This window comes from Nyctibius grandis, chromosome 18, assembly GCF_013368605.1.
Source record: "Nyctibius grandis isolate bNycGra1 chromosome 18, bNycGra1.pri, whole genome shotgun sequence".
NCBI classification, from domain to species: domain Eukaryota; kingdom Metazoa; phylum Chordata; class Aves; order Nyctibiiformes; family Nyctibiidae; genus Nyctibius; species Nyctibius grandis.
The window spans coordinates 10,704,385-10,726,913 of record NC_090675.1 but is presented as its reverse complement, the minus strand read 5'-3'; the positions used below and the strand labels follow the sequence as shown (position 1 = coordinate 10,726,913).

The 22,529-nt window shown below is 40.4% G+C and overlaps 4 protein-coding genes across 7 annotated transcripts in view; 1 reads left to right on the top strand and 3 right to left on the bottom strand.

The window, feature by feature from the left end:
* Nucleotides 1-22,529, top strand: part of NF1 (neurofibromin 1) — an 86,405-nt gene that overhangs the window by 47,595 nt on the left and 16,281 nt on the right. For all 4 annotated transcript variants that reach the window (XM_068415907.1, XM_068415906.1, XM_068415905.1 and 1 more), the window contains 10 exons: nt 15,419-15,851; nt 16,087-16,427; nt 17,137-17,339; nt 18,381-18,574; nt 18,737-18,877; nt 19,107-19,386; nt 20,561-20,775; nt 20,991-21,052; nt 21,175-21,289; nt 21,966-22,067. In XM_068415907.1, the coding sequence (XP_068272008.1) occupies nt 15,419-15,851; nt 16,087-16,427; nt 17,137-17,339; nt 18,381-18,574; nt 18,737-18,877; nt 19,107-19,386; nt 20,561-20,775; nt 20,991-21,052; nt 21,175-21,289; nt 21,966-22,067 (2,086 nt within the window). The remainder of the gene's footprint in view (nt 1-15,418; nt 15,852-16,086; nt 16,428-17,136; nt 17,340-18,380; nt 18,575-18,736; nt 18,878-19,106; nt 19,387-20,560; nt 20,776-20,990; nt 21,053-21,174; nt 21,290-21,965; nt 22,068-22,529) is intronic.
* OMG (oligodendrocyte myelin glycoprotein) lies at nt 2,327-3,646 on the bottom strand. Its single transcript, XM_068415895.1, has one exon. The coding sequence runs from the start codon at nt 3,644-3,646 to the stop codon at nt 2,327-2,329; it is 1,320 nt and encodes a 439-aa protein (XP_068271996.1).
* EVI2B (ecotropic viral integration site 2B) lies at nt 6,251-7,105 on the bottom strand. The gene has a single exon (XM_068415949.1). It carries the CDS (start codon nt 7,103-7,105, stop codon nt 6,251-6,253), a length of 855 nt encoding a protein of 284 aa, XP_068272050.1.
* Nucleotides 11,202-14,068, bottom strand: EVI2A (ecotropic viral integration site 2A). The gene is made up of 2 exons (XM_068415929.1): nt 13,984-14,068; nt 11,202-12,125 (listed from the first exon to the last, which is right to left on the bottom strand). Exon 2 carries the CDS (start codon nt 12,107-12,109, stop codon nt 11,345-11,347), a length of 765 nt encoding a protein of 254 aa, XP_068272030.1. The 5' UTR covers nt 12,110-12,125; nt 13,984-14,068; the 3' UTR covers nt 11,202-11,344.

Here is a 22,529-nt window from a genome sequence, read left to right as displayed (position 1 = left end):
TGGTTCTAGGCAATGCCTGGTTCTGAACATAAGTAGGTTGATACTGTTTTAGCAAATACACTGACTGTCCAAAGAGAGCAGCAGGCAGTGACATTTTTTAAATACTGATCCTAGGCAGTGGAATTTATGAGTTCATGTCACATTATTTAACCTAGGGAAAATATATGGAATTTGTGCAAGTGGGCAACTCTTTCAGACTGCTGGTAGCCACTTTGTATAATGGGGCACTTCAGGCCATTGGAGGTACCATGCACGTATTGCTTATGGTGTTGGTTGTCTAAACTTTGGCCTGGATAACTAGTTCTTGTCTACCTAAAATGTATATGAAATGTCAGTCTTTGGTTTTGTTGGTTTTTTTTAAGTTTTCTGTCCTTTTAAACACGGAGTCTTTTTTTGAGAGGGAGAAAGAATGACCTTTGTCTCGTGGGCAGAGGTACGCCTCAGGTGTTTGCAAGTTCTGAAGGGCAGGAAGGAGAAGGGTAGATCCTATGTTACTATTGTCTCATCAGCTTATTAATAAACAATTTTAGAGATACATCAGTATCAAAATAATATCATTTGACTTAACCATAATTTTCCCCCATAAGACATGAAGATTGAGCCAAATGTCTGCTTGAAATGGGTTTGTGTTATAAAATACTATATTCTGTGATATTACTATGCTTATTTGAAAAGAAGCACTGGCACTAGTTCAGTTCAATACAAACGTAACTTTATTTTTACTTAAATGCCAATGAAATAACTGTACAAATTCATTGTGTAACATTTACTGTTAGAAATTAAAACACATTTCTGGTTATAGAAATACTGTTCACAATTGGAAAGTTGTGATTTCTCTGATACCAGTGGTTGTAAATGGTCTACAGCCCTCATTGACACCTAGGAGAAATAGGTAGAGGACTCCTGTCTCAGTGGTGAGGTTTTCTGGGTTCTGCAGCACCTTCATGCTACAATAACTGGAAATTAAATGGCCTGAGATGAATGAAAAACATTGTATCAAGATTTGTAATATTAAGTGAATAATACTTCTTCAATGAACTTGTTCTTCAGGTTTCATTTCATGCTGTTTGCAGAACTTCATCTGTAGTATATCAGGTACCTTTGCCACATAATTTAGATTATTTTCGTAGAGTGGACAGAACCACGCGTGCAACTATTTCTACTCACTGATGGTGCAGATGTCAAGGAGAATAGCACTCATGCTCATCCTTATACAGCAAGGATTTGGGCATGTTCAATGCCATGGATTGAATTATTTTTTTTTAAGTCACAAGATTCAAGGATTGTTTCAATGACAGTTTGACAACTAGTTGCTTAATTGATTTGTTAAATAACTTGTGTTAGAAATTGCCGGATATTTCATTTTACTGATCAGAAAGTAGTAGCTTGATACGTTCTGGCTGATCTGCGATATTCTTTTAAGCATAATATATCAACATTTCAGATTTTTGGATGTCACTTGAAATAAAGCTAAGGAATTCCATTGCATTAATTTGGGTAGATAACTCCTTGTTGGAGACTGCCATGGCATTGAACATCTTATGTTTTTCTCTACTTTTATCTCTTTTTTTTTAAAATATGGAGAGTGAGAAATAACTTGCCTGCAGTCTCTAAGTTAAGACACGGCAGAAAGGGCTGCCAGCCCCTACCACTTGTCCCACGCTGAAGTCGGACCATGTTGCCTTCTGAGTTTACACCCTCTTAGTAGACATCATGGCATTGTCATATTTAATTCCTAAATTCAAAACTGTTGTTCTTCATATTTAAAATACCCTAATACGTATGAAGCAAACATAGATATACATGCGAGCAATTTTTCTCAGGAATAACTTCTGATTAGTGAAACAGCTAGGTTTAGTTCCTTTATTTTTCCCCTTCCTTTTGCTTGTTGTCGTAACTTACAAAGAATCTGTGCTGCTATATTACAAGAATTGCTCACTGGCAAGTCAAGCAAGACAATGCAGATATGATACAGGCCTTCTATTTTTTTCCAGTTGTTTAATGACAAAATCATACATAAAATCAGTACTTAAAATTCAGATGTTTTATTCTGTGCAAGTAAAATTAAAAATTTAAATACAAAATAAGCACATTTTTAAAAACAAAATCGTAGGTTAGTTTTACTCAATTAAGACATATTAAAATAAGTAGCAGCTTAGTATCAGGACATTAGTGTGCACTTCTTTAATTAAGAACTCTTATTTTCTTTAGATCAGAGTCAGAACTTTAAATTTCTTGTATTTTGATTCATTATTTGACCTGGATGTCTTCACTCCAGCTATGTATCACAGGAATAAACTCAGTAACTTTCACGAGACACGAACCTCTAGCCAAGGAGCATTGCCACGGCATTAAGCATTACAACATAAACCAAATATTTCTCACAGATACTTGCTTTGGAGGGCACACGGGTATTCAGAGTGTCTGTCGTGGATTCCTCTTTCCTTAAGGTAGCAGTTGTGCTTTGAGGCGTTCTGGAGTAGTTTGTTGGCATTCCACTGGTGATACTTAAAGTCATGGGAGTAGTGGATGGTCCTGGTGAGCGCGTCAGGCTTGAGTTCACCCCGGCTGAATCTTTGATGTAGATGGTGTGCGTGGCTGCTGCTTCTTGAGAGCTGACCCGCCTGGTTGTGAGACCTTCTGGGTAGAGGAGCAGCGGTCGGTCTGTGCTCGTGAACAGCACGGTTTGGCCTAAGGTCGCCAGGCTCGTAACGTCCTGAGCTTTCAGTTGTTTGTGCATTTTTGTCATTTTGGTGGGTTCAGCTGCCGCTGGAGAAGGAGCTTTGTCTGCTGCCTTCATTCCTTTAATCATGAGGCTGGAGTCTGTAACCATGGGAGCTGCTGGAGTCGGCGTGGCATTCATCCAAAGCACGGACTGATTGGCACAGGGAGCCCCTATAACACTGGCAGCTGTCCCCTGCACCCATCTGAGCAAGTAGGGGATATTCTGTTTGTCACTGCAGGACCATGGGTTGTTATACAGCGTTACCACCTGCAGCTGAAAGAGCTGGTCAAAAGCTTTGTCAGGAATGTGTGTGAACTTGTTGTTGTGCAGGTAGAGGCTCGTGAGGTGGTGTAGTCTCAGCAGGGTTCCTGGAAGTATCTGGGACAGGAAGTTGTTGGATAGATCCACCGTCTCGATGTTGTAGGGCATATTGGTTGGAACTGTCCATAGTTTGTTGCTGCTGAGATTGAGAAACTTGAGACTGCTCAGTGTGTTGTTGATCAGAACGGCTCTTTCCACCATATTCCTGGAAACATCGAGCACTCTAAGATTCCACTGGTAAGCTGTATCAAGTTTCTGAAGAACTTTAATGTTGTTGTTTATGGCATATAATTCCCATAAGGACTTGGGCAGATGAGCAGGAACATTCTTGAGCCAATTATTTGAAATATCAAGGGTCCTCAAATTGGTGAATCTCGTTAGCTGATGGTCAAGATCTACGAACTGGTTAAAGGACAGATTTAAATATGTAATGTTGTCTTGGAGTCCATGTGGCAGTATAGTTAAGTTTCTGCCCGAACAGTCCACGTTCCTGTCGTTTCCTGAGCATGTACAGTTAGAAGGACAGAGACCCAGAACAGTGGGTATGAAAACCAGAAGGACCAGCAGACAGGTAGATGTTTTCAATATCTGGTATTCCATTGTTGCCTGGAAATAAATATACCAGAATGACACCCTTTAAATCCATGTAATATATTTGATTTCTTTATAAGGGTTGTCTTTGCAATGACCACTTGCAGGAGAAATTAAGTAAAAATATCAATAAACCCCTTTGTGGCATGGTCCTTTTTAGAATTGTTCGAGAGAGACTTTACAAAGCATCCCTTCATAGACTGTCATGTTGTCTGGCAGAATGAGACTTGTTTTTTCATCTCCCTTTCCCCCTCAAGCTCAAATGAGGGCTTTCTTCCGAAAATGCAAGTCTCTTCCAAATGTTATACAATGTCTGCTTCTTGTTTTTAGTGATTTCAAGCCTATATTATGTTTGGAATAATGTGTTCTTTTATACAGGATGAAAAAATGGCTGTCAACTGGATCTGCTGCTTTACAGATCTCTGCAGCAATGTAGCAGTCCCCCCCATACAGGCATGCTATTTGCTTAAGTAGAATTGGGCAAAATACATCTTAAATTGTTAGGAATTTAGTTTGAAACCCAGATTCCATGTTCATGCTAACATGCACATTATTATTTTTTGTTGTTAGAGGGTTAATTACATTCTCAAAGCTGGTAACACATGTTTGAAAGCTGAATCAATGTTAGTAAGAAATCTCTGACACTGCAGCAAATTTCTGGTGCAAGCATCTCTCATCAACTCCTAATTCTGTTCTTATTTCTGTCTCTAATTTTGTAGTAGGTTTTCGTGATTAAAAACAAAAACCACAAACTTACCGTGCTCTCTTCTGCAGTATCAGCACATCGTTTCTGTGAGAGATTTAAGCTTAGAGGTCGTCTTGTTCTAGAGAGTAGCTACAGTTGCTGTCTGTGCCTTGTGCTTGCCTCTTCAGCTGCATCCTATTGCTGCTGCCTGGGCTCTGCAACCACCTGATCTGCACTACACTGGAGGACTGCAGAGCTGTCGCTGGTGCTGACTCAAATCTATTGCAAAGCGAGCCTACTCAATAAAATAGTTCGTTTTTACAATCTGAAGCAGTTAACTTCTCCATATCCATATTTTATGATATGTTAATGTATCAAAGCATAACACGTAAGATTGCCTACACAAGCAGGACCGACGGAGGTTGCTGTAGGCTATTTTAGCTTGAGCTAGGATTCCATTTAAATGTTCCCATTTAAAAAGTTATGTTGTGTTCTTTTCTTACCTTCGATTAACCTCTCCTCCTCTCATAAAGGTTAATGTTAATTTAGGCTTCCTATCTTAAGCTTTTTTTAAGCTGCACTGCCAGAATATCTTTTCATAATTTTGAAATACTCAGTTTTCTACTCATCAGATCAGGCTGTCGCTGTATTATCAGGTACAATATAGCTCAGCTTGTAGGATTTTACAGATTTCTATAGGAAATGTATATCTGAATTTCTCCAAGCACTATGGTAAGAGTGGGGATCGTGCAACAAGCCTTAAAAAAATCTTTGATTGGAATGCTATTCTTGAGGCATACACAGTCATACAGCTTATATAAACGGTAAAAAAAAAATTGTAAATATCTTCTCCTATGTCCATTGTAAGCACAGCAGCCTAGAATTGCATTTGCATAACTCATGAGTTTAATTTTTAGTGACAATTTAAAGATTTTGAAGTTCATTGTTATAATTGTGCAATCATGTGCTCTGTGCAACATCCACAAATATCTTCCCTCTCCAAGCAAACTCAAAACTACAAACTCTGCCATTTTGCCGAGATGTCAGGGAAGGCTGGCTTCAGCGTCTAGCAGCTTCTTTCTGTAAATCTAAACAGTCAATACTGGTAAAAAAAAATTAATTTACCTCTGAGACCACCCTCCTCCTTCCCACCAAAAAGAGCTGATCAAAGTGCGTGGTTCTGGGCAGGGCGGTGAGCTTCGCTTGTAGGCAGGGCCCAGAAAGGAACATGTAAAACACTTTGACACCTTGAGTTAAAAGGAGTCTGGCATCCACACAACATTAATTTAATTTTTAAAGTTTATATTAATACTATTGAGTGCATTCTGAAAGTACTGCTCCAGACAAAGAGGTTAGTGAACGTGCACAACTCATTCCTTTGCACAAGAGAGGTGATACGTGTGTGTGTGTTGAGGCATTTAGACTTCGCTTTGAATTTGAAGCTCTGTGTCTAAGCAAATACTCGGTTGTGCTTTAAGTGACCAAAACATCTTTGAATTAGAAAGCTTTATTAAAATTATCTTGAATTCATTGCATTCACTTACACGGCCTAGTAGAACAAACTATTTTTAGAAGCTCCAAGTGCCTCTAAAGCTGTACCGTGTCCTGAGAGCTCCATGTCTGTGTTACATACATGTCTATCCTGACACACGGAGGTGTGCGTGCTCTGTTTTCTGTAGTCTCCAAAGCCTGGAATCACTCGTTACAGCTAACTCGTGGGCACAATCCGTGTGGTATTCTGAAATGATGTGCTTCAGGCAGAAGCAGGTTGTTCCCTGTTGTGAAAGCTGAAGTTAAGAAACACTGGGGAAGCGCCCGTGCTGTGGGCTCACTGTTCTTGCCTGCGTCAACTTCTCCTTTTCTCAGTTATTTGAAGAATACTTCATCTAAGAAGACTGGGCAGTCTGCTGGAGATCAGTGTTGGCAGCCTACAAAGGGCGTTCTGGCTGCGGCAGCTGGGGCGGTGGTTCGTGAACCTCTCCAATAAGTGATTCGGGTGGTGGGGGCAATTGTTCCTCTGTTTCGGAGTGAAATTCCTGGTACTTGCTGAGGTCTGAACTGGGATCCTCAGGGGGCTCCCTGAGCCAGTCAGGTGGAGGTGGCAGATCGGGGGATTCGGGTGAAGGCGCGGGGGGAGGACAGGAGTCGCGTGCACAGCTTGCTGCTTCTGCGGTGGGAGCTGGAGGTGCGTCCGTGTTGGAAACTACAGAGCAGCCTTCTACTGGTGGAGGCAACGGGCTGTTTTCATGCCCGGTAGTGCAGGGGGGTGGTTTCTCTGATGCAACGGGATCATTCTGTAGGTGTGTGTCTTGTTTCAATTTCCAAGGCAACATAAATAAAACCGATGAACGCTTGGTAGCCTGGTCAGAGTCCATAAAGACGTCTGGTGTGTCTCCATCTGCAAATGGAGAACGACCTGCCCAGTTTGAATCAACTAGAACTGGCCTCTTGCAGCAGTTCCACAGAATAATTATAACAATAGCCATTATCATACTAGTCAGAATGATGCCAATTATGAGCGCTGCTATCCAGCTCCCATCGCTAGGTTCTGCGTTCGCTGGGGGGAACTGGGGTGGGGTGGGAACAGTCAGCGCTCCTCCAGATTGGTGTGAACCGAGTCCGGTTGCTTGCCATTGAGAGAGAGCAGCTCTGTCTTCTGTTGGACTCCTGATACTGCCGTAGGCATTTCTTTTATTCATGGAAACGTTTTGAGGCATTGCTGTAGAAAGGGATTTCCAGATTGCTCCGTAGAAGAGAACTAGTATTACGTGGCTGCTGGCCATTTTCCTGCAGCCTCTTTAAATACGTCCTCTCCTATAGCAGGAATGAAATAAACACATTAACTTGAAAACTGCCTTTGTTGTGTAGTTACACTTTACTGACACCAGACAGATTTATGTTAATACTACAGTAGTGAAAATAATACTAGGCTCTATGTCTAAAATTTCTGTCTGTTCAATGTGTACAAGCAGCAGGTTTGTTGCTGACTTTACAAACAGGCAGGTTTTCAACATTATTGATCATTCTAATTAAGTGACTTTGAAGAGAATGTCTTGATTATTATTACCCTTTCTCACCTTATCAGAAAAAGGCATCAGCAGAGAAGTCCTAAGAGTGTTTCAAATAACAACATTCACCAGTCACGTAAATGGTTATGGACCTGGAACAAAATATGAAACCCTCGCAGCAGTGTGGACAAACAGGGCTGTCATGAGCAAAGAAAATTGTCTTGTTTTGGTGGATATAAGCCGAGACCGAAGTAAAAGGTTCTTTACAGTTCTGTTAAACTCTTGTTTCCTGTTCTTCAGCAGTTAAGGTTAGAGCATAATGATTTTTTAAAAGTTTCCAAATACTGATGCTGTAATGGAACGGCGTTCTGACGTTAAACTGCTTTTATGAATAAATTCCTGCCTATGGAACACTTTTTGTAACGAAGGAGGTTGTGTGACTGTTAAGTTGTTGGCATGAAACAGATCCCCCCACCCCACACTGTTCAGAGTTCAGGTCTCTGAATGTCTCTGTATGAAGCAAATCATGAAATACATCCACTACGTAGCGGGTTTATGTCTGAAGTTACTTCATGCAATTGGAGCTGATAATAGTTACTGTAGTGCCAGTCATGTGGAGCTGTTCCTGGGAAATCAATATGCATGAGTCTTTGTGGGTTTACAAATATGCAGCATTAAAGTTCAGATGCAATGGTGTAAACACCTACGAGAAGTAAATTAATGATTCTTGAGAACATTATCATCTGAACTCTGTAAGGTTTATAGCAGGTAAAAATGATTCAATTTAATTTTTTTTGCTCTCCTCTTTTCAAAATACAGTCAAATAGTACTTACGTGTGGAGTTCATGATAGTTCGTAGTAACAACATCAAAAAAATGTACTAGAAACCCTGATACTTTTAAGATAGACATTCAACAAGAGCTTTGAATACACCCTGAAGCTGCGACGTACCCAGTGCTGTGCACAGTGCAGCTCCATTTCAAACCGAATCACACAAATATTCAGCCTTTCCATCTTGAAGTTGGTTCTTACCTGCGCGTTTATCTTCTGTCAAGCGAGCATCATCTTTTTCGTTTGAAGCCTTGGGAAGACACGCTGTGTGCTGAGAGTCGAGCAGCTTAAAATGGCTCGTTTCATGTTGCAGCAGGGTTCTGCAGCTGGAGGGGAAGTTTACCAACACTTGCTGCAGGAAGTGTCGAGAGTGGGGAGATTGCTCAGAGCCTCATCTCAGACTCTGTGTGCTTTATGAGCGAACTTTTCAGCTCTGTTGTTTTTATAAAACTCAATTATTTGAATGATTGTGGCTTTTGTCTGGTATGTGCCTATTATGTAGAAATTCATAAATGCTTGTTTGTCTGTTTTTGGTGAAAACTGTTGTAGTTACTTCTGTGTGAGTCAAAAATTATGCAAGTTTGGATTGGATTTGAATCTCGCTGATTTAATTTCTGTGGTGGGTTTGGTGCGCTGTCATGATTATTAGTGGAAAAGCAACCTTAGGTTCCTTACAGAGATCACAGAACGCTGTCTGATCCCAAGATGCTGGCTTGCTGGCACACCTTTGTTTGTGTAGTTGCATTAAAAGGCAGATAACTACAGATTTCACCCTGCTCCTGCCCCCTACTCTCCATGTTGTTTTCTGTCTGGACAACTTTGGTACCTGCTGCCACCATTAATGGAGGGCTGTCCTTTCTGAGCAGCTGTTTGCCCCCTGTCTGTCCATACCATTCAGTGTACCCCAGACTACTTTCTTTTGTCTCCTTGAGCATCGTTGCCTAGAAGGGCAGCCTGGCGAAAAGAAACCCGCACAAACATGTCGTTGCGGTATTGTGCAAGTGTGTTCTGCCCGTGCCGAGCAGCCCCTGCCAGATCCTTCTGCAGCTTCTTCATCTCCTGCTTTTCCTGTTGTGCATCTCTTCTGGTTGCACTAGTTCTCTTTTTCAGACTCCCCCTGCTCCTTCAGCAAACACAAGTCCTGATCCTGTACTCACGTTATAACTCAGTTTCTTGTCTGGTTCCTCCCTCTCATCCCCATTCTCTTCAACCCTCGTGATCTCCACCTATCTTTTGCCACCTCATTGACAGTTCTTTTTCCTTCCTATTTTTCCTTCCTTCCACTGATACGATCGTGATTCTTTCCTTTTTTGCCTGTTATTTTTCATGACACTGCTGGTTTACCCCTTCACTCTGTGTTCCTCTATGCAGACTGGCGAGCTCTCTGACGACTCATTCTCCTGGTTTAGTTCTCTTGCCTTCCTAGCTGTGAGCAGTTTTACACCAGGCTAGATTCTCACGTTTGCTGTCTCAGGTTCTTTTTTTAGTACTTGCGCAGCCTCTGCTGTTGCCTCCTGTGCTCATGGTCGTTCTGGGGAAGAAGGTAACTGCAATGCAGCATCCCCCAGCCCTGCCCTTCAGGTCTCTGTCACCGATGTGAGATGTTCTCGGTTCCTGTCCCCTAAGTACTAGGCTGTCATCACTGATCTGTCACAGTTTCCCCTTAATGTTCTCCTGGCCTTTCTCCTCAAGTTTTAGAAATACCTGACGTAATCCTGTCCTCCCATTCTGCTCGTGTGTTGTGTTCTGCCTCCTCCCTTTGAGCTCTAAGGCCTGAACATGTGGTTTATGGCAGATTCATTGGAATTTGCCCTGTAGTTGTTTCTGGGGTTTTTTTCCATCTCAAACTTATTTTCTAATGGCTGTCAGTTCTAGGCTAAGCTTGTAAACTCCTTCCAACTTTATCTTCCTTACGACACAAGCCACCTTTGACACGGGGAGTTCAATTTTTTTGAGACCTTGTGCTCTCTTGGCTTCCATGATACTGTCTTTGCTCCTCTGGTGCTTCTTTACTCGCCCTTTCAGCTAAGTTTATGGGTGATGTAGTGGAGCATGAATTGGGGATTCAGCCTTACGTCCTGATTCTTTCAAACTCATACAGCCATCCCTTGTGTCAAATGTTTATTGCAGATGCAGAGGATGTTCAGAGCTTTGACATGCAGTTTTAGCACTTCTAACCGTGGTGCAACAGATCTTTAACTCAGGAAGTAGCCCGTGAAAAGCTTCTCATGTTTCCTTAAAATAACAGAGCTCTGCTGTAGTGAGACCAGACACCGACACTTCCACAGAAATACGGGAAGGTCGGGTCTCTATGAGAATAAAGTAACTAAAAATTGTGGTTTTGAAGAAATTTTTGGCATGTGCTAGTTGGTTCGTTTAGGACAAAGTGGAGTGTGTTTCCGTGATGCAAGAAGTCACAGCTGTCATCAGAGACAACCGTTACCGACCTTCAGCAAATGTTATAGGAATGTAATATTCAAAAATGCCTTGGGTAATATTTTTTGTAATATTTTGACTTAGAGAAATAGTATCACATAAGCCATTTAACAACTGATGTTGCTCATTTATTGGAGATAAATTGAAACAGTTCTCATATTCTATCACATAACACACACTTTATATATATTCATACACAAAGTCGAAACACAATAAATATGATTCAAGTCTCAAATGGTTCAAAAGCAGTTAAGCTGGTTTAAGAAGTTCTTGATGGAAAAACCTGAAAGGGCGTTTTGGGAGGGGCTGGTTCCTGATTCAGTGATTGCATCAAAGTTGTGACTGAATTATGGTTTTCTTGAAAAAGCAACTCGGTTATACCTGTGTAGCACCTTGTGGTATATTTATTAGACTAACAGTCCTTGCCTTTTTTTTTCCCCTAATGATCTTTGAGAATGGGCAGACCCCTGTCCTTTTGTTTTACGCTCCTCAGCTCCTATGACCGTGGTTTCTGGTCAAAGGAGTAAAATGAGTCTTGACGCTGTTTATAGAAAGCTGTGCAACACAGCCCTCTTCCCTTCTAGATCTACACGTTGCTTCAGCATTTCACTATCGTAAAAGGAAAAACCCTAAGATCTGAATGTAGCTTTCCTATGTTAAAATGCACGTTGTTACTTGAAAGCTAAGTTTTTGCATTATATTAATAATGTAAAAAAGGCAAAAGATGAGTTTTTACCTGAGTATGAATTAAATCTCAACTACAAAATTGGTTAAAATGGGTTTGTGGGACTTTGATGGTTCTTTGTTTCCTTGTTCATTATCTGTTTCGTAAGTGAGTTTCTCAGTGGTTTTGTCTTCGGTTTTCCTTTGGCTCGCAGCATCTCTCCCTGATATTAAGTCTTGCATTATCAGGTCAGTTCCAGCTGTCTCCTTAGGCATCCTCTGCCAGGTTCCTGCTGCAGTTGGCCATAAACTGTTAGTCGCCAGAATATCACCATTGCTCCTGGGCCTACGTTTTCCTTGCTGAGTTTTTTTGAGATAGGACATTTTGTTTGCTATTACTACTGTCGACAGAAATAAGAAGGTGCAGATAAGCACAAGCACTGCTATTACAATGAAGCAAATCAGTATAAGAGACTTACTGTCCTCACACGTTTCTTTTGTCATTGTACCCTTGGGTTTGCTGGTGTTCCTTGGTCCTCCAGTGGCAGAAACAGCACTTCTGGGAGGGGAAGATGTTGAATTTTGGGCCATTGTGGAGGATAAGGATGGCAGGGTACTTGTCTGCATTTCTAAAGCGGTCGTTTTGCTGCTGAAATTGATGCTCGGAGGAGAATTAGTATTGCCTGCTGTTATGTTCTGGCTTCTGCTTAGGTTTTGGCTGAGAGGATTCCGGGTTTCATTGATGACCCCGGGATAATCGGTATGGTTTGCACGTGTTTGCAAACACAAAGAAAAGATTATCACGACGGGGAAGGCGAAGTGTGGTTTACTGTGTCTCTTTGTCTTCATCTTCCTATGTAGTCACCTGCAAAAATACAAATCATGGTATTAGTTTAGCAAATGCTAGTTCATAGAGGTTGGAATCGGACTTCTCAGGGAATACTACAGGCAGCAGCCTTTTTGATGAAAAAAATATGTAACTTGACCTCATTTTTAGTAGGTGTGGGAGGATGAGTTCAAGTACTTGGTATTCTGAAGGAATAGGTTGTCTTGAACTTGTGACAGTTTGAGGTTTATAGAAAATATATGAAGATTAAAAAAGAACAGGGAGCAAAGCGAGGAAGGAAAGTGTTTCCTGCTAACTACTCGGTGGTGTAGAGCAGACTCTGTGGTAGTTCCTCCTCTTTGGTAGTTCCTCCTCTTTAAAGCTGGCCGTATTACAACTTTAAGTTCACTTCTGCTTTTACACAGTGAAAGGAGAAACCCATGGAAAGTTTACAGGTTACTGCTGCTTCCTTTCCTGTATTCCCCTGAATGTGGGAAATGGAACCAGGCTTGTAACGATGGTCAAGTGAAAAACCTGAATCTAAAATGTCCCTGTAAGTGACAGCAGTAACTTATTTTAATTGTTTATGGTCCTTAGCACAGCTCTCTGCAGTATTTCCTAAATGTGTAGGAAAATCTTTGTTCTCTGATTTTCCTGCTTTGTTGTACAAAGGGCTATTTATCACAGATGTACTTCTCAAATTTTTCTTACAAACATGCTACAGATTGTGACATTTGCTTTAAAATGCCTGAGATAATTATGCAAATGATGTTACCATTGGTATGTTCTGTTTCACATTTGTGTTGTATTCAAATTTGTACCTGTCGAATTTGTCTGGAGGGCAGGAAACTGATCTTCAGATCAGTCTGGTACTAAGGTAACCTCAAAAAAATAGTGACAAATCAGACTTTGTCCAGTTTGCACGTGTGAGATGTTCAGAGTTTAGGGCTTATTATCCCCTCCAGTGTGTCTCTTTCACCTGTCTCTATTAACAGAACAAAATGTTTCCTTTGAATGTTACCGAATACATTTGATTCAAATATAAATACTGTAGCGAATGACCAAAAGTAGCAGTGCTATTTTTAGAAATACATTTATTCTCGAAGCTACTACTTTCAAGGTAACAAAGCATATGTGTATGTTTGTAAGATTAGGTAATTTTTAAATATTCCAGACAATGTTTACTGTCATCAGAGTCACAAGTTAGCGTGCCTGCCAAAGAGCATCCCAAAAAATCAGAGGGGTGAACTTGCCTGTCTTGCAAATACTTTAAAAAGGGAAAAAAAAGCAAAACCAGCAAAGCCTTTTTTTTGGAAGTGAAACAACATTTCACATAAAGTTTCTGCATGACCTGCAGAACTGAGATACGTTTGTCGGTGCAGACATACTCCAACTTTTAACGTTACTGTCCAAGAGTTGCAACTCTCTGCCTACTCTCTCCACGAGTACCGTAAGCCCAGTGTTAATTGTAGCGTTCTAGACCAGATGTGCTTTTCTTAACAACATCAGTTTGTTTATTTTTAAGGGCTTCGCTCAAAATCATGAGAGCAAAAGAACTGATCATTAAAGAGCTGTTTTTTTCTTTTTAGTTCAGCCCTTTGTGCCTAGGTATTGATAGGGTCAGCGCACAGTAAGGTCTGCAATACATGGGAACAACAGAGCTGAGGAGTGACTGTCACTGATAATTCTTTGGAGTCTGATTGTGAATAACCTTTCAATAGTACTAAAAATACAGTTATATCAGCTTCCTTAATTCAGTCGGAGATAATATTTGTACAGATTGTTACTATTTCTGAGTTACTTGAACCTTTAAAAATACTTTTGCATACGATTTTCTACAAAGCCTAAGAAACTTTGAAGTGGAACTTAAAATAGGAGAAGGAAAATGTGTACTTACCTTGCCAAGATGTAGTCAAAAGAAAATTGGTGGTTCAGGTATTTAATCCTTTACAATAAAATTTCTTTGTGCATATATTTGCTCTTAGGATGCAAACGACCATTAATGTGAAGCAAGTAGGTTTAGACAATGCTGGTGTTTTTTAAGCAAATCTGTAACTGAAATTATATGTCCTTTACTCTGAGTGGAGAACTAAAACCACAGAGATGACACACTTCCTTTTGTAACAACTATACCATGACACGTTAGAGGGGGAAAAACACCAACTTGCCCAAATTAGCTCTCAGAACAACAGGAAGTAACACGGGGGGAAGAAAGTATCTTCAGCAGACAAATATTCTACGTTCATGAAGTTTTCTCTCCTCAGTTGTCCTGCGCTCGGGTGGTTGCCTCAGATGGTATCAGGAGCAGTGTCCCAACGCACTCAACTCCATACACGCTTACAGTGTTTATTAGCTCTTTCCATGGCCTGTTGATTTGCCTTGAAAGAGTTAAGTTAATGCTGCCTTGAAACAGTGATAGCTATTTAAAAGTTCACGAGCTTCAGATGACATTTAGTTCACATTTAGATGTTCAAGAGCTACTGTTGAGTTTGATTTTTAATTAATTCTTCCTAGTCGAATTTTGTCTGCAGTGCTATCTCTGGAGACTTGGGTTAGGTGGATGCGCTGTCCAGTCTCGTAAAATTCAGAGAATCACTAAATGAAAACAAAAGTTTCTTAATATTTATATATTATCTGGATGTTTTTCTGGAAAGAGTTACTTTGTAGACAAATCCTCTGTACTGCTCAGAGGACTGACCACCCTTAGAAACGTTCCACCAAGCATTAGTGTGCTGCAGTCTATAGCAAATGAAATGGGTTTGAGGCCCTTTGAAAAAGTTGGTATGTAGATGCTTAATTAGTCTTAATTAAGACTTCTGAAATAAATATATTTTTCCACATATAAAAATAGATATAATTTGAATCTCTAGAGAGGTTAAAAACTTAGTTTGAGGGCCTTGTACTTTCCTTTTATTTTTAAAGAAACTGAGCTCTTCTCATGTAATGCAGTTTGATCCAAGTGACGCGCTGTTGCTCTCCAGCATGGATTGTATTTTTCCTTTTAGTTGAACAAACCTCCTGTCTGTGTGGAGGTGGCTTGGCTGTGGTGGGTTGCGTGGCACTTCAGAATGAAGTTGAGTTAAATCCCAAGTCAAGCTTCATCGTAGTGGGCACTAACCTTGGCTGGAGTGTGAGCCACGGCAGAAGAGCAGCAGATGCCTTTAGGCTGTGGCTGCCAGTCCAGCGCCGTTGCTTTGGGGCGATGGTACTTTTAGAGCTGTGTGAAAGATCAGTCTGGTTTAGTGTAGTAGTAGTATGTGTAATGCACCACTGACATGTGTCGTGAGGGTCTGCAATGCAAACCCAACAACGTCTGCCTTGTTTTCTTGCAGATTCAAGACTGGTCAGATCAACGGAGATTTATTGATATACCACGTACTGCTGACTCTGAAGCCATACTATGCAAAGCCATATGAAATTGTCGTGGACCTCACCCACGCTGGCCCCAGTAATCGCTTTAAAACAGACTTTCTTTCTAAATGGTTTGTAGTTTTTCCAGGCTTTGCTTATGAAAATGTCTCAGCAGTTTTTATTTATAACTGTAACTCTTGGGTCAGAGAATACACCAAATACCATGAAAGGCTCTTGACAGGTTTGAAAGGAAGCAAAAGGCTTATTTTCATAGACTCTCCAGGGAAGCTGGCGGAGCACATTGAACATGACCAGCAGAAACTCCCAGCAGCTACCTTGGCTTTGGAGGAGGACTTGAAAGTATTTCACAATGCTCTCAAACTGGCTCATAAAGACACCAAAGTTTCTATTAAAGTAAGTCTTTTTAACGCTCTTCCTAGTGAATTGTTACATTTTTATAAGGATTTGAATATGATTTTAGTGTCTCTTAATTCTCCTCTCCTGTCTTGAGGAGGAATCACAACTTATTGGTAGGAACTATACTCTTTCTAAAGTATAAAATTTCATAGTTTATCTGTATAAAATTAGAAATGTCAGACTTTGTCTTGTTAATAATAGGTGCTGAATCATTCTCTGTTCTCTTTCTAAGGTTGGGTCGACAGCTGTGCAGGTGACATCAGCAGAACGAACAAGAGTCCTGGGACAAACAGTGTTTTTAAATGATATATACTATGCCTCTGAGATTGAGGAAATATGTCTTGTTGATGAGAACCAGTTTACCTTAACCATTGCCAACCAAGGCACACCGCTCACCTTCATGCATCAGGAGTGTGAAGCCATCGTGAGGTCCATCATTCATATACGGACACGGTGGGAGCTGTCACAGCCAGACTCCATCCCACAACACACTAAAATTCGCCCTAAGGATGTCCCTGGAACACTACTGAACATAGCGCTGCTCAACCTGGGAAGCTCAGACCCCAGTCTGCGGTACAGATCTTTTAAATTAATATCAACTGTGGTCAAAAATGTGAATTCTTTCCAAGGTTCTCTTAGCGTTAGCAAATCTCTTGAACAAAACAATTTTTCTTTTAATACAACTCAATAAAATGTACGTTTAATATAAAGAAAGATTGGGTTTGCTATAGGCAGAGAAAGGCATACATACTGCCAGGGTAACTGGAGGCACGTGGGAAGCTTGATTTCTCTTTAGAAGGAGAAATACTTTTTGCAATATCCGTTTGCTGGGTACGTGTGATTTTCATAGCGCTGGACTTCTGTTCAGTGCCGCGGGAGCTGTGCCCTTAGAGCAGGCTCTGGGTCTGGTCAGAAGGGGCTGCCTCAGCCGGGGCGCTGCTCGGCGCGGCCCTTGGCAGCCTCTCCCAGCAGCTCGGGTGCACCTGGAGATGTTTGGAATTCCCTGGAGCTGGTACAAAGTCCTTCAACTCTTTAACCTCATCCGAAATAGTTTAAAGTAAATGGAGGAGTAATTCCTTTCATTTCTCCCAGACAAATGTTGTTGTCTCTGAATCTTAACTGGTGTGGGGAAGACGTTCAGATTTAAATGCAATCTCTTACGGAGCAGTATTGATTTGGTGTTTAAAATGTCAGTACAACTCCTGTGATGCCTTGGTGTAATGCATGTATTTTAAAATGTACAAGGAAACTACTACAAGTCACGTTGCTTGCTTTGTTACAGGTCTGCTGCCTATAATCTTCTATGTGCCTTAACCTGTACCTTTAATTTAAAGATTGAGGGCCAGTTACTGGAAACTTCAGGTCTCTGTATTCCTGCCAACAACACGCTCTTTATCGTCTCTATTAGTAAGACTCTTGCAGCTAACGAACCGCACCTTACCTTAGAGTTCCTGGAAGAGTGTATTTCTGGATTTAGCAAATCTAGTAAGTAACACCAGTATTCCTTAATGTAACCGTGAGTTTGAAAAGGTTTAAGCTGGTAGCTCTGGCTTAGTCAATCAAGCTTCCTCGTGTTACTAAGTCACAGTAAGTTTAAATTGCAAATGCTTCTTAGAGCTGTTTTAGCTGTTTTCAAGATTATACGTTTATATCTGTTCCTTAATAAAGAGAAGCCTGAAGCCTGAACTGCCAGGCAGTTCCACAAACCAGAACGGCATCTGTTGGAGCCAAAACATTACTTTTCACATTTGAATGTGCCCTTTCCTTTCTCATGAAGTAATTTAAAAAAAAAAAAAGGCAACTGCCTTCTAACCTTCGAAATTAATGTTAAAACAAGTTTAACGAGACGTATCATTTGTTCAGAGGATTAAGTTCATTCAGAGAGATCACAATACAGATTATTTGTTTCATATCACTGTTGATAGTTCTGTACCGTGAGTCCTTTGGATAGATCTCTATCGGGCTGTTATCAATGCACCAGAAGTAGAGAATATTGCAGAACAAAATCCAGAATTTGAGGTCCACGATAAGGAGGGTTTGGACTCTAGAATATACATACGCAGAAGAGTTACGGGGTTCTTTAGTCATATTAAAATTAATCTTTTCAGATTGATTATATCTCTCAATTGCAGATCCATTTCTGTTGCACTACTTTTGTCATCCTTTTTCTCCAGGCATGATACAGCTCTGACTTTACTGTTGGGAGCTGTTGAGAACACATTCTCAAGATTAAAAAATTATCTTAAGTAGTCCTGCCTAATACTGAATGTACACATCTTTATGTCTCATCTCTTGATATTAAAATGTCAACATCTCCTTGTGAGATCCCTACAGATGTTTCTTGGATGTCATTATTAGAGGATGTTTCTTTCTGAAGCTTCTCTGTTTGCCCAGTGTTATTTGCTCAGCTCTGATAATTATTATTTTAGACAATAAAACTGAAAGGAAAAGTGCTCACAAAGAATTATTTACTCATAACTAGAGGCCAGTGCTGATTCTGTGTTACAAGGTGGATTTTTATTTCAGGTATTGAACTGAAACATCTTTGTCTGGAGTATATGACTCCCTGGCTGTCCAATCTGGTCCGATTCTGTAAACACAATGATGATGCCAAGCGCCAGCGAGTCACTGCTATTCTTGATAAGCTTATAACAATGACAATAAATGAAAAACAGATGTATCCCTCCATTCAAGCTAAGATATGGGGAAGTCTTGGACAGGTACAAATTCTGCATAAATTATTGCAGTTTGTTTCTAAGCAGATTATAGAATTTTAACCACTTAAATGTTCATGCAGAAAAGAAAATGCGTCTTGACAGGACCTGTTTACCATGGAAAAATAAAGTTAATCTGACTGATAAAGAATTTTTTTTCTCTAATAGATAACAGATCTCCTTGATGTAGTGCTGGACAGTTTCATCAAAACTAGTGCCACAGGGGGCTTAGGATCCATAAAAGCTGAGGTGATGGCAGACACAGCTGTAGCGCTTGCTTCTGGAAACGTAAAATTGGTTTCAAGCAAAGTGAGTTCTCTCTTTGCCTTAATTTCCTTTTATATAATAATTGCAATTTATATAATAATGTAACACTGAGATGCTTTCTGACAACTCAGTACAGGCAATAATCCAAAAAACATGGTAAAATATGTTCCAAGCAATAGAATAATTCCAGTGTTAAATTGTAATGGTTTTTACTGAAGTTTTGAGCTGTGCTCTCCATTTGAGTCAAACAAGATGGTTGCTCCCTTTTCAGGTGATTGGAAGGATGTGCAAAATAATTGACAAGACTTGTCTGTCTCCAACTCCTACACTGGAACAGCACCTCATGTGGGATGATATTGCTATTCTAGCACGTTACATGCTGATGCTCTCCTTCAACAATTCGCTGGATGTGGCAGCACATCTCCCCTACCTCTTTCACGTAGTTACTTTATTGGTGGCCACTGGTCCCCTTTCTCTCAGAGCTTCCACTCATGGTCTTGTCATCAACATCATTCATTCTCTGTGCACTTGTTCACAGCTTCACTTTAGTGGTAAGTTTGTTTTCAGATTTTCAATTAAGCTGATTGCTCCTTGGTTTGTTTGAGAAATATTTGAGTTGTCTTTCTCTCTTTGAACTGTTCTGAGGGTTTGAAAATACCGTGTTGTAATTCAGCTTGTCTACAAATCAGAGTGAGGGTATGATCTACAACAGAGCATGGAATTAAAAAATGACTGTCTGGTTTAGAGCAGGTACATAATGTACATTGTATAACGGGTTTTAGAAAAAGAGAAGAAAGTACCAGTAAGCTCCTGTAATGCAGAGAGAGGAGAAAATACGTCTGTGCTAAAACTGGCTGATGTGCATCTTTTGAATGGTTGTATAATGTGGTAACAAAAATATCAATTACATAAGGGAATTGTGAAACTACACTGTTAAAACAGGTATTTTGCATACTGCTGTATTCTAGCAGTCCTAAAATAATTGGTATTAGCAAATATGTAGCTGTCACTTCTTACCATAGAAGTACTGTATAAAACCAGGCTAGATTTTGTGCAGAAAAAAATTAAAAGTTTATGTAATCTTGTCTTTTTTTAAGTATCCAAAAGCTCATTTTATATCTATATATATTGACAGAGTGAGTGTGTGAATACGCATGCGCACACATAGATATGTATAAAGAAAAGCTTTGCTGTGAGGCACAGAGGGAGAGGCAAACCTTCCTGTTCAAACTCTGAATTTTAAGTACACTGAAATGAAATGAAAGTTCAGAATTGTAAAAATACTCAGTGCCGGTAGCAGGGCCGTCATTTTCTTCTGATGGAAGTGGCTTCATTTTGGTGCCAGAGCCAAAAGCAGAATTGATTGCAGCTTGAACTTCCAGTACTGCTGGTACTTCAAAGCAGGAACTCTGCAGGTTTCCATTTTCTGAACCAACGTGAGGAGAAGTCTCCCAGAACCACGTCTTTAAAGAAGTTCCTTCCTGCCTGTTTTTAGAATACATCTTCCTGGTGACTGGCTGCCACAGTCTGTGCCACAGACCACAGTTCTTGTGGTGTTCTCTGGAGAGCAACACTCTCTAGCAAAGAGAACAGTGTTGGGATGTGCGCAGTGACACATAGGATGATTGTCTGCTTTTGTGTTCAGGGGAGGGTGAGCCTAAGAGGGTTGAAAATATGGATTGGGTTTCAGTGGTTTAAATTTAATATGTAAAAATTTTTCAACAGAGGAGACCAAGCAAGTTTTAAGGCTGAGCTTGACTGAGTTCTCTCTGCCCAAATTTTATTTGCTGTTTGGAATCAGCAAAGTGAAATCAGCCGCAGTCATCGCGTTCCGATCCAGCTACCGAGACCGGTCGTTCTCACCTGGGTCCTACGAAAGGGAGACTTTTGCACTGACTTCCTTGGAAACTGTCACTGAAGCTTTGCTGGAGATCATGGAGGTACGTGGTTCAAAACAAAAGGAGTTATCCCTAAGGGGAGGTGGCACTGCTCGCACTTCCTACAGGCAGGCAGTGTAGTGAATTGTGCCTCCCATGAGGTGGTAATAAATAGTTACGTAGCTGACTTCTGAGAACTAAAATAACGGCACATTCTGAACTTGAAAAAAGACTTTTTCTTAATGTTACGTGTATTCAAACAATATCATTCTTTTTAGGCTTGTATGAGGGATATTCCAACGTGCAAGTGGCTGGACCAGTGGACTGAACTAGCTCAAAAGTATGTCGTAGATCTCAACACGTAACCCCTGCCCCCTGTGTGGCGTATTTAGAATTCTCAACTTGTTATACGGCATGTTTGTTCTGTAGTTGTTTAATGTAGGGTCCTCTGTTTCTTCACAGGTTTGCATTCCAATATAACCCGTCCCTGCAGCCAAGAGCACTCGTTGTGTTTGGCTGTATAAGCAAACGTGTGTCTCATGGACAAATAAAACAAATAATCCGAATTCTTAGCAAGGTAACAGACCCACATACCTTAAATCCATTTGGTGGCAATAAGTTCCATCAGTGCTGTGACTTCTAGAGTAACAACAGTTTTCCATATTGAGTTTAAAATTTGAGACACTGAGATTGATCCTGAAGTCAATGTTTAAATAAATGTGAAATTTTCTGTTAAGGCATTCAGCTGCATGCACATGATTCACAACTTCCTTTTTTTAAAGGAAGTTAAAATGTATTATAAATAAATACAATAAAGAGCAGGGCATTCATGTAAGAAAACTTTGAAACTGCCCAGCTTGGTAACGACGTGCCATGTTTTCTAAACAAGGTTGTGTTCCATAGCAAGTAAAGAGGGTGCTAAATGTATTTCCTTTAAGCATTGTATTAAAGTTTTATGAACATAAACTCCAATTGTACGGCATCTGGATTTTGAAAGAGCTGTGCTGTAATTCTTGCCCCCTGTCCTGCACCCTTACTTTTTAAATACACATTGTGCAGCTGCTCTCAGCAGTACATACAGCGCTTCTGTGTGAATCTCCATTTGTAAAAGTCCTTCAGAATTGCTTTAAAATGAGCTCAAGCTTTGTAAACTGAGAGCAACAATTATTGTTTAGAGCTCTGATCTTCTTTTTACAAAGCAAAATCTAATTATGGTTGTATTTTTAATTAGTCTTTTTTTTTCTTACAAAAAGGGACTTGAGAGCTGTTTAAAAGGCCCTGATAATTACAATAGCCAAGTTCTAATAGAAGCTACGGTTATAGCCCTCACCAAGCTGCAGCCCCTTCTTAACAAGGTAAACAACTTGATTTTTAGGGTAAAGAGAGAACATATTTTGCAAATGAAAATTATAATTATGGATATAATGTCAAAAATATAAGTACGTGTTGTGGTATCCGCAGTTCACACTTCACTGCTGTGACTCACGCTTGAAAGAACTACATATGGGAAGTACATCACAGGTGTTTGTGTGGGGGACCTGGGCAAGGGCTCTAAAAGTGCTTTAGAACGTCCTGGTCTGCTTCAGCAAAGTGGGCCAGAGCCCTCCGGGAAGGGCCCTACCACAGGCTGTCCTGATTCTTTCCTAAAGATTTTCAGTCTTGGCTTTCAAATGTTTTATTGCTAATTTACGCTTTTCAGATCATGGCTTGTAATAAATGCTAGTCTTACCTGCTCTGGTGGCAAGTTAGCCATCTGTGTATTACTTCCATGTTCATTATTTGACCAGCACACCAGCGGGTATGCTGCTAATGAGGAG